General features: G+C 37.4%; 1 protein-coding gene and 1 long non-coding RNA gene across 12 annotated transcripts in view; one reads left to right on the top strand and one right to left on the bottom strand.

Annotated features, from left to right (window-relative positions):
- The window catches only part of Cntn5 (contactin 5), a 1,231,995-nt gene that overhangs the window by 927,698 nt on the left and 289,693 nt on the right, over positions 1-14,604 (top strand). For all 5 annotated transcript variants that reach the window (XM_017595409.2, XM_017595411.3, XM_017595408.3 and 2 more), the window contains 1 exon segment: positions 13,734-13,915. In XM_017595409.2, coding sequence (XP_017450898.1) covers positions 13,734-13,915 — 182 coding nt within the window.
- Positions 1-14,604, bottom strand: part of LOC102548563 (uncharacterized) — a 45,015-nt gene that overhangs the window by 25,241 nt on the left and 5,170 nt on the right. For 3 of the 7 annotated variants that reach the window (XR_593757.4, XR_005488610.2, XR_005488609.2), the window contains one exon: positions 6,339-6,470. The exons of the other annotated variants lie outside the window; for them this stretch is intronic. This is a non-coding gene — a long non-coding RNA (uncharacterized LOC102548563). The remainder of the gene's footprint in view (positions 1-6,338; positions 6,471-14,604) is intronic. 7 annotated transcript variants of the gene reach the window in all.

Raw genomic sequence — 14,604 nt, 5'->3', positions numbered from 1 at the left:
GTCAGCTGGGAATAGTGGTGCACACCTTTAATCCCAGCAATCATGAGGCAGAGGCAGGTACATTTCTGTGAGTTTGGGGTCAGTGTGGTCTACAAAGTGACTTTAAGGACAGACAGAGCTTATGAACAAAAAAAACTCAAAAAAAAAACAAAAAAAATTTTGATTTGTGTACATCAGGTTATTGAACAATCATAGAAATTGTAACATCAACTAAGTATATTTAAATATATTTGTCTATTCCAAATCTTTGTATCTGTCTGGACTTTTTGCCATTGTTCTCTAGAGACAGTAAGTTATGGGGCGACATCTGACACTTTCTGGTCTTGATATTATGCATTTTATATAGAATCTGAACCATGTGTGGCTTGTGCTTCACTCCTCCCTGTTGCTGGGAGAAAACCTTTGTCAGCACTAAGAGGGGGCTCTGGTTAATGAGATCCTCTAGCCCAGCTCTCAGGGAAGTCCTGTGCCTGTGTAGCTGACTTCTGAACCTCAAGTGTTCCTGTTATTGCTTGGTTAGCATACAAAGAACTCAGTCTCACTGTACCTCACCTACACATGCAGCCTACAGATTCTTCTATTATGTGTCTCTCCCAGCCATCCTCCTCCTCTTTCACTTTCGTGCCCACAAGAGAACCCCTTTCTGCTTTCATTGTACATTTATTGCATACAGACTCTTGGTCCCTGTCTCCATACACACATATTTATAATAGAAATATGTCTTCCACATGTAAAAGTATATTGCATTTTTGTCTGAGTCTGGCTTACTTTTCTTAATGAGCAATTCCCCCAGCACCACTATGAATTCCTGTGAATACTTTGCTCTTTAGCGTATTTCATGACTGTCTTTACTAAACCTCTTGCTTCCTGTTTCTCCAGGTCTCCACTAGTTAGCACTCCTGTAAGTCACAAAACAGTATGCTGTAGATCTCTGGTGTCTCATCACAGTTCCCTCAGGCTACTGTGAATGCCAGCCTCCTCTTTAACCAGAGGATGCTATAGCTGTCCCTGCCTCAAGAAGACAGTTCAGTTTGCCCAGCTCTTTCTCCTCATCTTGGGCCTTGACAAGCTGGGACAGCAGAGTGAGTCAGCATGTTTACCTAACATGCTTCACTGCCCTTTGCCTTCTGATCCCCAGTGCAGGGACACACACTTTCAGTGTATTTTCTTTTCTATTAACATGGCTTCCTGTGATTTTTTTGTTATTTATTAATAAATAAAGTGAAAACGCACAAAGTGAAAGTTGAGTCAAATCTAAATTAACCTAATCTTTATGTAACCAGGAAGATAAGATATAGAAGAGTCTAAATGAGACATAAATTTGTCTCCTGTCTTTAAAGCATTGACTGTGGCAAAGGACAACAAGGCACTGTCTTGACCAGATCTCTTCTCAGAAATACTTCTAAACAGAACATTCAAAGGAGCTATTCCTATTTAACTCCCTGCTTTTAAAAACAGAATTTCACTCAGTTAAGCCACAGGGACCCATCACTCAGTGTCAGTGACAAATGAAGGTTCAGCACAGGGTAGGTAGTTGAAAGCCTAGTTCCACATAGAAGCTGTGCAGCATGGGGCAGGTTTCCCTCTTTGGCTCTCATTTTCCAAGTGTTGGTTGTACCACTGTCCTCATACCACTACCCCTAGATGTTTCCAAGAGAACCCTATCTAAGGGTTCACTTATTTGTAACATGCTAGGATCTGTTATGTGAGGACTTCCCTGTGTTTGGAGGAAAATTGGCTAACACTGCTCAGGCTCTGAACCAATGCCCTCCTTGCAATGCTCCACTTCTTTCTAGAATGCCCCCTAAAACAGCTCATTTCCTAAGCCACAAGTTCCCAGCCTCCATAACTCTCATTCTGTCAACTGCCTCTTGGGTTTTCATGGTTTCAGTGGAAAATTGATGGTAGGAAACTCTCCAGCTTTCTGCTTATAATATATATTGCCATGTGCCATAGTCATCCAGAGAAACTATGAACCTATAAAAAAACATTTTGATAGATATGAAATATTGGGATAATTTTCAGTTTTATTTTTCCCAAACATTCTTTTAGGTCAAACCACTTTTATATTCTTCCCATGAATTCAAGACTATTTCCTACAATTGATATTTTATATTAAATTAAGGGTAACATTTTACTGTTAATATTTACAATATTTTATATAATTACTATTGCATCTAACTTGACATACCAATTTTAGAGGATGCAACAGGGCCACAAAAACGTAAAACTTTAAAAGAAGGCCAATATTGGGTATTTAGTGGATAAACATTCTAATGAAATGAACATATTTCTCTTCCTTTTTTTTAGCTTAATGAATATAACAGTCAAAACTATGATTAGGGCATTGACTACTATTGAAACAAATGTCTGAGAAATACTATACATCTAATCACAATAAGTCCCAGACACTTACACAATTACACACTTCAGCCTTGGAAACACCATGTTCCTGTCACTCAATAGCACATGGATACAAGGACAAGGGGATTCAAATTCAGTATAGAACTGGGAAAGCCACAGCCATACATGCAATGATTCTGCACTAACTGTAATGTCTGTGTTTTAATATACGCTAATTTCAAATATGTAAAAGATAGGAATCAGTCCTTCTAGTAATGTTATTCTTGATGAAAACAATGATCAATATTGTCTGTTCAGTTATTGTTCCATGTCTAGTTTTTTTATATTTTATAAATAAGAGTATAACAAATTCTTCTGAATTTGACTATAAGGAAGAATCATTCAAAATGTTTGGCTCCATCCAAGCCAGCTGGGCAAGTGTCAGTCTTTATATATGACTCTGTGATGTACATTAAACTTCAGTGTATTAGGCTTTGCACTGAGAAGTGGGGGTTGGAGAAATGGATAGAATGAATCTGTACAGTATAATCAAGATGCTTTGCCTGCTATACTATTTTGCAATGTTTAAATAAAAGCAAATCCAAAGTTATGGCAGAGAAAAGGCTCCTGATTGAGTGTAGGTAAGAGCCATTATTTTCTCATTCCCATAAAAGAATATTGTTAGTATGATCTCACCAAGCTGAGGGATTAATGTTTGCCAGAGAATTCTATAATCGTTTGTACACCAAAGCTGCATCCTCTGTCACAGGGATACCTGCTTGTCTTCCTTCCCATGCTCTCTATATGAACTTCTGAGCCAAATACATTATTTACATAATGATGTATATTGAGCAAATACGATAATGACTTTGAAGTTATCTTTTCATTTTATTCACAATGTTTCATTAAATAGTTATTTGTTTGCTTTCTTGTGAAATAGAGAAAATAAGACCAATGTTTGAGCTTTTGTGGAAGATGAATGATATGCTGTAAAAAGTCCTGACACAAAATAAATGGCCAATCAATCATGGTTATATAGTGTTATTACCCAACAATCAAAAGCAAATCAAAAGCCTGGAAGACCACACTTCCAAAGCACAATCTTCCCATGAGTGATGGCCTAGGATAGAAATTAACTAAGTGCCAAGACTTCTTCATGAAGTCACAAAGGTGGCTAAACACCCCCACCTCTATAGCATTCGAGCATTCATCTTTGAACTCGTAGCTGCAGGTTCTGTACCCACTAGCTTGTGTAATTCTCTGGTGGGCATGAACATAGGTTTCAATATTTCTCTTATTGTTGATGATCAGAAGATTGTGTTCTCTTCATTGTGCTGTTTGACAGAATTCATAGAATCAACTTAGATTCCTGGTGTATGGTATAAGAATTTGTCCAGCATAGCTAACTCTTACTTTGATCATATTTATTTAGAGTTTAAGAAGTTGGGGCTAGAAGCAAGTAAAAGACAATTTATCTTAGAATGTTTGCCTTAAGAAGGTTCTGAGACGGGCTGGAGAGATGGCTCAGTGGTTAGGAGCACTGACTGCTCTTCCAAAGGTCCTGAGTTCAAATCCCAGCAACCACATGGTGGCTCACACCATCTGTAATAAGATTTGATGCCCTCTGGTCTGTCTGAAGGCAGCTACAGTGTACTTATATGAAATAAATTAATTAATCTTTAAAAAAAAGGAAGGTTCTGAGACAGTAGTCATTCTGACTATGTTAACATGATAATATTAGAAAGAGTAAGGTAATTTACCTATTTAAATATTTATAATCCTATTTTTATGTTATATACTTTCTATATTAAAATATTAAACAATATTGTTTTAATAACTATTATTTCACTAAATGCTATTTGAAATATAAACAATGTCAAATAGCTTGATAAAGACTAAAGAGAAAAATTAATAAAATTAACAGTTATACCTTAAATTATTTCAATGTTCTAGAGGGGAAGTAGTATTTAAAAATATTTTTGCAAGCTTAATTAGCAAACAATGTCTATTAAGTAGTGTCAAGATTCTTGGTAGCAAGCAGAAGAAGAACAAACATTCCTGGGTGTTCTCTTATGAGTTTATGTATAATACACTAGATGAGTTATCATAATATACTGATAAAAGGGAATGCTCTCGGGTATTAAGACAGGTCTTTTGGTGGTGCTGTTAAATATGGTTTCTACATCAAAACAGGGAATGTACATAAATGTATTGTACACACTTAACACATTCACACATCTCTAAACAATGCTTTCAAATATGGAGTCTCATTTCTTATAAGTACCCATATTCAGGAAGAAAATCTTGGCAAACAATTTTTCTAAGTGAAAAATATTTTCATATGATTGACATATAGTCCTTGAGAACAAAAGTTGGTATTAGCAATATAAAAATATTATTTTATTGTTAATTAAAATTTCCAATATGAGTCTTTTAATAGGTGAACATCTTAACTTCCATTATTTTGGTGACAGAAAATGTTCTTCCAATATTACCTAACCTTTTGTTCTAGCAGAATGTCTACTGTTTTCAACATGTTTAAAGTATATGTGTTTTAAAAGTGATGCCCTGTGCCTATGAAACTGCTTGAAAGGTAAGCAGTAAATTAATAAGAAAAGAGGATGGTTAGAAATTTGTGGTCTCTGTCATGCGGGTTCTTCTGCTGTCAGATACCAGCTTCCTCCCACTTCTTGCTAAGGATTTACTTATTTCTCCACAATAATAAATTGTAATGAGTGTAGACAAGCAGACTTCATTTCTTCTCAGTCTATAAACATCTGATCTATGAGGCATGCTGGGAATAGAGTGAGCTTTTCTGGAAGCACTTGGAAGGTTGTATTAGACAGGAGATAGAGAGGAGTAAAGTAGAATAAAATAGGTTATGTGATCTCTTTCCATAGCTCTGAGCTGCACACGGGTGCATGGTCACTGCAAGTGTTCAGAACCTCCTCTCTGGCTCAGCCTATCTGCTTCCTATTTCACCCCCTTGTGTCTGGCCAGTCTCCTAAGTGCAACTTCTCCCTAGCTTCACCCTCCGTCCCTGATGACTTCGAGTACATGCCCCTCTCTTTGGCTCTTTGAGTCCCTTACTGCAGTTCTAGTTTTTTGATATCTATGTGTCTCTAATAAAGCTTCTCAGTGCAGTGAAGAAAGGAGAAAGCCATACAAAACTGAACATGTCTGCTCAAGCCTTATGTGGGCTCTGATACTGCTTGCCCCCGAGCATCTTCACAGTGACTAAACCAGGTATCCCTCCCACTGCAGCTTCTGCAGGCAATGTCAAGGATTATCTTAATCACTCAAGATCTAACCTCTCACCATACAAAGCCTCCTTCCTTGATATTTTAAGTATAGATCAAAGCAGAACTGTAAGATTCAAATACAAAACACAAATGAACTTTGTTCTCTGTCCTGTCTCCTGATCTTAGGAATGTCACTGGATTGTTAACTTTTATTTTAACCCTTTCTTTAGATTGGCTCTTTTTATGTTCATTTATGCATAATCATATTTCTTTAATATTACAAGAGTGCACTCTCAAATCCTTAACTCCTATATACTTTATGTGTAAGCAGAGTAAAGTGTTAAGTCCTACTTCATAGAGTCACTATGAAGTAGTGAGTTAAAATATGCAAAGTACTTAAAGTCTAACACATAATAAGAATTCAGATGTTATCATCTAGTTAGAGAAGAAACCCGGAAAATAATATTCCTTCTATTATGCCTGTCTGTCTCTCTGTCTTTCTATCTACATCTCTTCATCTATCCATCCATTTGTCCATCCACCATCTATCCACCCATTCATCTGTTTATCCTTCTCACTCTCCTCTTCTAGCCAGCATCACATCCCTGAATTCTACCTCTGAAGTTTGTGTTGTGTCCGCTTAATCCTATTTCTTTACTGATGCTAAAACTATCGCAATCATTCATGGAGATTTCTTCACAGATCTAGTTTTCCTGACTCCAATCTTACTTATGTTCCGGACATTCTCCTTACCTGGTTTCAAACTGTGGACCATGTCCTGGCCACTGGTTTCCTGGCAGAGATTGCTCAAAGTTCAGTAAGGCCCATCTGTTGATACACTCACTGTCTACTGTGCTTGCACTCTGCATTGGTAGCACTGTGCATCTGAAAGACCAAAGAAGCAGCACCCCTGAAATGTTCTTCATAACCTTTCTCTCTATATAAGACAAATGTTTATTTAGTGCTATTCTCAATTCTAATATAGGCCTTTCTCTCACACTTAGAACACATGACAAATTTGTAGTGACTCTTAGGAAAAGCCTAGTGCATAAATAACATTTAATGGCATCTCCTGTTAACATCTTTAACTCCATCAGCATCTACGGCTAACCTAGAAATAGTTGTAATGATTATTTTTAATTATTTAAACTCTATTTTCTCTCAAGACTCCAGGAAACAACCCCTCTTCTTGATTCTGCCTAATATGCTTTCATCTGTGTCTTTGTCTGCTCATGACTCAGACCTTAACAGAATCTCTATGTTAAGCTGGCTGTTTACTGTTTCCACCGTTGGCTTCAACAACACTTTATAGTTAAGCCATTGTATAACTGATTACATGAGTTCCATGTAGTCAGGTTAACTACTGCCACCCATGTCTGCTCCAAAACCTGCTTTATGATAGTTACATTGAATATGATGGTTAGGTCAAAATGAAAGAATGATTACAGTATTGCTCCAGAAATTTCCTCCACATATCAGACAGTATGTGCTTCTACTGGCTTCACAGATCATAATGGTTTCCTTGGATGTAAAGGAAGAGCTTGAAGAAGGTCGCATGTGGGAAATAAATGCATTTGGTTTAGTTTATGTGTGTCATAGATGACTGGCTCAGAAGGGAACCGCTCTCTCTATATGTGCCTTTTTCAAATAAATAAGAGAAAGTAGCAAAATTCTCAAACATTAATGAAACCATAAAGGCTGTAGCAGGCTATAATCAAATAAGACAACTAAGAGTTTGCTCCTAAGTTCAGTGATTTGCCTAAGATCCCTAACATGATAGCATGTATTCCGAGCTGATGCTTAAGTCCTTAAAGTCACTATCCCAGGAGAAGAATGCACACTAATATGCAATCATACATTCAGAGTCAAGAATCGTTAAGTGGAGAGATGTATGGTATCCTCAGGATGGAAGCAGTTAATTTCTTTTCATTAAAGACCAATTAGAATTCGCTTGTTTGGAGGCTGTGACAATGAATCTGTGTCTTTAGGGAGACACCATCTGCACTTTGCCTTTACCAAGGATGTGGCCCCAAGCACACTTCCCCTAAAATTCTTTAAGACTTTACAAAGGAAACTTGGCCATCAAAACTTTTGCACAAAACGTAAATGTGCAGTAATCACCCACATTAACAACTGAATTTTGCTTTTTTTTTTTAGCTACAGGATCATAAAAAAGAAAAAATCTTTTGACTCAATAGCTGTTTTTCTGATGGTTTTTTTATGTGCTTTCTTAGAGAAAAGTTATAAAACTTGGTCCTTTCCATTTCCATCAAAGGTATACAGTGTTCCCTTCTTTTTGTGCAAATCACAAAGGAACCATAACTGTATGTATTTCCACATCCGATGTAAAATTCATGTCTCACTTGTGACTTATGCAAGGAAAATAGGAAGCTCCATTAGACAGACCTACAATTTGTCTGTGAACAGCGATTTGCGGCTGGGGAGTAGTTTCCTTTGAAATCATTAAATCTTTACAGCTAAGTCTTCCTTCTGTCTTGACAGATTCTACACATTACTTCATCATATGTATAAAATGATCTTTAAGAAATGCCTGTAATGATGTCAGTGATGGCTAAAGTTCATCCAGCCTGCGCCTTGCATTTCAAAACTACATTTGGAGACACTTTTCATCCTGTTACTTTGATGGAGCTCCCACAATGTCCTATCAGAATTTCAATGTGGCTTCACATAGTCTTCAGTTATTGATAGATATTTCTGAGTCAAATCTGTACCAGTATAATACAGACTTAAAGACCCTGTCTACTCTTTAATAGTTTCCTGTGCTTATTGCATGTGTGAATTCAATGTGTGGCTGAACAAATATAATTTGAACACATCTTCAATAAGATAGAAATAACAGTTCTTTGCATTTTTGTCAAAATTGATATTTCCACTCATTCTTCCAACATAGCTTAACCCAGCCCTGTTTCTAAGTAACAACTCCATTTTCAAATTACTGTGATGGGGAAGTATGTGTTAGACTACAACATGAAATCGATACAAATATTACAGTGCACTAAGATACATTTTTGTTTATTAATTTATTAATTTATTCACTTTACATCTTAATCGCAGCCCCTCCATCCTTTTCTCCCTGTCCCACCCTTACATATCCCTCCCCCCATTACTCCCTCCCCTTCTCCTCAGAGAAGCTGAAGCCCCTCTTGGGTACCACCCTGCCCTGGGATATCTAGTTCCAGCAGGACTAAGTACATTGTCTCCTACTGAGGCCCAACCAGGCACCAAGCTAGGGGAAGGGATACAATGGCAAGTAACAAAGTCAGAAACAGCTCTCACTACAATTGTTAGGGGACTCCACCTACTATTGTATAAGAAGTGCCAACATCCTATTATGCACAAGGATGCTTGCTCTTGGATATCCAGAACTGGTTCCCCTACCTCTCCCCATTCCCATTCCCCCACCCTGCAGGGGAAATTTCCTCTGTTCATCCATTCTCCCTCACATATCTCCTGGGGAGAAATTCCACCTTCTTCCACCCCAGCAGTCTTCTTGTTCGAGCTAACCTTATATCCTCTTTCTGTATTTGAATTATGCAGGTAAGTATTTTTTTTCTTTGTCATGGACTCAAATTCCTTGAGGATCTTCAACAGTCCTTTCATTCTTCATTTTGAACACTGAACAAACAGGAGCAGCAGGGACATTGTAAAGCTTTACTGCAGGAGTCAACACCTGGAGAGGGGTACTCACTCACTGCACTGCATGCCTGGCTCTAAGCCTCTCAGTCCAGAAGCCGGGCTGACTGTCAGAAACTTTCTTTCTTTTTTTCTTTTTCCTTCCTTCCTTCCTTCCTTCCTTCCTTCCTTCCTTCCCTCCCTCCCTCCCTCCTTCCTCCTCTCTCTCTCTCTCTCTCTCTCTCTCTCTCTCTCTCTCTCTCTCTATTTATTTTTTCTTAGCATCAGAGTCCTTATGCCCCTCACTGCCAAGTGTTCCCTCCTGTGTATGAATCACATTCTGGATTACTTCCTAATCCCCCCATAGCCATAGCGTTGAAGTCCATTTTGTCATGCATTCTCCCCATTTATGAAAAACCCTCTTCCCCAGTAGAGTAAATAATCAAACTCAAAAGAGATTGGAATTGTTTTGCATCTTAATAAAATAGATTGAAATGGTTCAGGCAGTAGTCATAAAGTCAATGAATAAACTACTAAAAATTAAGGCATTCAGCATTTAGGAAAGGGGCCATTGGCAAATTTAATTCTGCTTTCAACAGGTGAAGTTCGTGTGTTTTTGTATGTACACCAGGTATATGTCGTACTGTGTGTGTAATCTCACTTACTGTGTGGCTACTTACAAACTAAGGAAGAAATGATATAAAGAAATTTCAGGGGAAAATGTAAGAACTAAGTGATCTGAGGAAAATATGAAAATTCAGGTTTTAAAAATTACAGAATGCGATTAATAGGAAAATACTCTCCTTTGAGGAAGGTATTTGTGTATGAATGAGGTAACTGGCCAACTGGCCGAAAATGAAAAACTATATATAAAATGTTCAAAATCCTTTATCCTCTACTGTTAATTGAAACCAGTACATGAATAATGGGAAAATATGAATGATTTTTCTGCAGTTATTTTACATATTTTCCCAAAAGGCCCACTCCACTCTACTGTCAGAGAAGTCATCAAACAACAATGGTTATAAAAACCAGTAAAAAATAAAAATAATAAAAAATTTATAGATATGAAAATAAGATGCCTCTTGAAGTTTATATCTGGAAAAATATGGAAAATATATTTAGGATATATAAGTGAAAATAAAGACAGAAAATTCTGTCTTATAAAAATTTTTATTTAGTATTATATGCTTGATGTATATTTATTTATGTGGAAGGGAGCACATGTGCCCCGACATACATGTACAGGTCATAGGAAGACAAAGGTGTCAGTCAGTTCTTCCCTTCCATCTCATCTAGTGGACTGAACCAAGGTCATCAAGTCTCCTTGACCTTCATTGCTGAGCTGTCTCGGCAGCATGGTATTTTACGATTTAAAGGATCTATGACCTGAGAAAGGTGCATGGGAACTAGCAGTTCCAAAGGTTAGGGAGATACCAAAACTGACTGTGTGGCCTCTCAGCATCCTTCTTCCCATCCTCCAGAACAAGGAGCCAAGAACATGAAATATGTGTTCACTATCCTTACATTTGCTGAAGAAAATTATTTTAGAACACCTGCACAGAAATCTATTACAACTTTCATTAATCTTTGATTTTTGAATATCAAGGTTTGTTTTGTAAGTCATAAGGTTATTTGTGGTTTGTTTGTATTTCTCAACCTCTTTATAAATTTTTCCCATGATATTCATGTAGTTAATACATAAATACACACACACACACACACACACACACACACACACATGCAGCACACCTGTTTTCCTTAGTAGACCTTGAATTATATTATCAGAATTATTTCTATCATACTTAAAGAATTTTGAACTTCTATTAATAAGCATGGTAGGGTCATAATAATCAAACTACATCTCAACTGAAGGCAACTGAAAACTTAAATCCACTATAAATAATGATTGTTTTCATATTACCTATGACAGAACAGAAGTGTGAACCCTCAGAGAAACAAACCAGATGAAATTTGTGAAGAGACCTGTGAGAGGATTCCTATACTAGAGTTAGAGTTATGACATGATAGTAGTGTTTTCTAGCCTGCTCAAGGGCCTGGATGTGATTACTTGTGCTAGTCCCCTCCCTGACACACACACACACACACACACACACACACACACACACACACACACACACACACTATAATAGACAATGCTATCATTCCTGTAAGAGAAGACATTTTGTTTGAGAGTATTTTCTAAAAGGCCTCTATATCCACCCTTTATAATCTAGAGCTGATGTTGTGGGACCCTCATTTAGGATGCAAAGTGCTTTGTTATTGAAGGGAGTAGGGGAACCTCCTCATCTTGCTGTCCATACAAGCTACAGCTGGACTGAGGAAGGGCCTGAAGACAGGAGGAAGTGTGTTTCTAGGTCAGAGGATAGTGAAGGAGGAGGTGAGAAAGAAAGTTTGGAAATACATTGGCTCCATTGAAAAAGTGTAACATGTATACATCTCAAAAGGTAAGTGAAACAGGACTGAACACGGGACAGATTCCAGTGCATGAGCTTGCAGAAGAGAAGGCAGGTGGTCAGCCATTGTCTGCCACAGAGCATCATTAGTAATGCAGGAACTGTGAATTCCATCCTTACACCCCGTGAGAGCTGTGCACTAGTCCAGTTGGATGATTGCCAAATGCAACTTTAAAATTGCCATAAAATATCTGTAAAAACTATGACCTAATATCTGTAAAAAATATTGACCTAAACTTGAGTTTTGAAATCATTTTCTAAGCAAGAACAGGCTCAGAACTCAGGAAAAAATAAACCATAGACCACAGAAAATGTACTTCTAAGATCCTGTCCTAGAAACAATTGTATGGTAACAGCCAGGCAGGGAGAAGGATTGATGATGAATTCTGTTTAAAAGTTTCCTTTTGAAAATTTCATGCAATGAGCAGTGTACCCATAATAGTTCTAAACCCCAAGTTCATTATTTCTTCATTAATTGTTATTGTATTCAACTATTATATTATATATAACATATATTACATACTCATGTATATGTAACCTACTGATATATTTTTAAATAATGGGCTAAAAGTAAACAGTATTAAAGACTAATTTTAAATAATGTATATTTATAATTTAATGGTGTTTTCTTTTCAGACCAAAAAAAGAAAAAGAAAAAACTGAAACAAATTAGTTTATAAAAAAATAGACAAAAACTCCATACTTTTCTCAATAAACAAATGCTATTTAAATATTTTACACAATATATTATGATCATATTACTTTCTCTCACCTAGCTCCTCCAGATCCCCCTACCTCCCTACAAACCTGAATCAGTCTCTCTTCTGTTTCTGTCTCTCTGTCTCTGTCTTCTGTCTCCCTCTGTGTCTCTGCCTCTCTCTCTCTCTCTCTCTCTCTCTCTCTCTCTCTCTCTCTCTCTCTCTCCCTCAAAAGTCAAAGAAACAAACCAAAAATTGCACTGAGACAACATATAATAAAAGAAAATCCAGAGGGTTTTGTTTTGTTTTCTTTGTTTTTTTTTTTGTTTGTTTGTTTTTTTTTTTTGGCCGACTACTTCTAGGCACGAGGCCTGCACTGGAGTGTGGCATCCACTGGAGAAAACTGATAGTCTTGTCAGTAAAAATTAATATAGTTTCTTTGTTAGAAATATACCTGTGTGTCCACTTTTTCTTATGCTGGGATTTTTGTCTGGTTTGAATCTGTGAAGGTCTTGTATTTAACTAAATTCATCTCAGACAATCCTGACAAGGATACAGGGAAAAAGTATCATATATTAACGGTAGGTATAGGCACTGCCACTCTATTATGGGGAAGCAGTATGGCAGTGCTTATTAAAATAAAAAGATGGGTATGCCCTTTGATCTATTAAGCCAGTGTTTGTATCTCCTGCAAGCCATGACAGCAGCAGTGCAATGTATGAGCACCTTGGTAAGACAAAAGTAGCAAATGAAAGCTATGCTCTCCTTAACCCGGAGTTATGAGGGGCAGTGGTCCCATATTTTCATATAATAGAGTCATGTGCAGCTATGAATGAGAAAAGGCAAGCTAATATTTCTTGAATAAAACCTTTGGTATTAAATAAAAATATAAATGCTTTATATTTTAAAAAAGCCTAAGTGGCTCGTTTGTGGGTAGAAACATGGACCAGGTGGATTGGGCTCTACACACTGTTGCTGCAGAAAACAAATTTGCTACAGGTAAGGGTAGAAGAGTCTCCCCATTCAATTCCCAAGTCTTCTGTTTGACTCTTGCTCCGAAATCGTTAACTATTTCGACAAAGTACATTTGTTACCTACAAATAAACCATTTACATTTACAAAGTACTAGAGGGCTTCTGAAGGCTTTCTTGCAATCTGAGAAAGATGTGATTCTCTGATCATGTAACAGCCACATGGAGCTTGTATCTGCTGGCACGTGGCCCTAATTGCGATTACATTTTATTGTGCTCAGCCTATTAAGTGCTTAAATTACCAGATAACTGAATCTATGTTTCTGATAGTGGGAGGTATATTAACCGAGCTTTTGTTCCCCATTGTAGCCCTGTTCCAACGATCACTTGGATGAAGGTTAACGGTTACATTCCCAGTAAGTCCAGACTGCGAAAATCCCAGGCGGTCCTGGAGATCCCCAACCTGCAGCTGGATGACGCCGGAATATATGAATGCACAGCTGAAAACTCCCGAGGGAAAAACTCCTTTCGTGGACAGCTCCAAATATATAGTAAGTGTCTCAGAAGAGCACAGAGCTTTCTCCCAAGGGTGAGACAGAAAATGCAAATTGAACCAAACGTTGTTCATCTGGCACTGAAAATCCAAGTAACAACTTGAACACATTTTTTATAAGAAATACCAAGTAAAATGAGCCTACATATAAAAATACTTTAAAGAAAAATAAGCAAGGAAATCTCAGCACCTTTGTACATGACTGGGAGTTTATAACCACAAAAAATAAAAATTTGCACCAAACCGACAGCTATCACCTGAAAATTTCAAATTTTATTTTATAAGTGGTATTAACTGAGTTTAGCTCTTGCCTCAACTCAGGAGTCGAAATTTTATGCCCACGCACCAAATCCTGCCTAGCTGCTGATTTAGGTAAATATCTGTTTGTTTATAAATGCTCCGTTTCAGTTTTTGCTTGGATCCAGAAGAATTAAGTGGAGATAGGAACCCGCTGAGTTGCAAGGACTAAAATATTTGCTATCAAGCAGTTCATAGAAGTTTGCTGAGCTCTGGCCTGAGTTAATATGTCTGTATGACAAATAGGTCCTGCAACTTGAGGGTGTTTGTTTTCCAAAAATGCCAGTCCACCCTACCAGGTGATGAATAAGAAGGAGAGTGCAGGGGTTCGGACGTTCTTACCATCTCACATGAGGGCCCAGTGTTACACACATCTGCTTTTCATATTCG

The sequence above is a fragment of the Rattus norvegicus genome, chromosome 8 (genome assembly GCF_036323735.1).
Source record: "Rattus norvegicus strain BN/NHsdMcwi chromosome 8, GRCr8, whole genome shotgun sequence".
In the NCBI taxonomy this organism is placed as follows: domain Eukaryota; kingdom Metazoa; phylum Chordata; class Mammalia; order Rodentia; family Muridae; genus Rattus; species Rattus norvegicus.
This window is presented reverse-complemented; position numbering and strand designations above follow the sequence as displayed.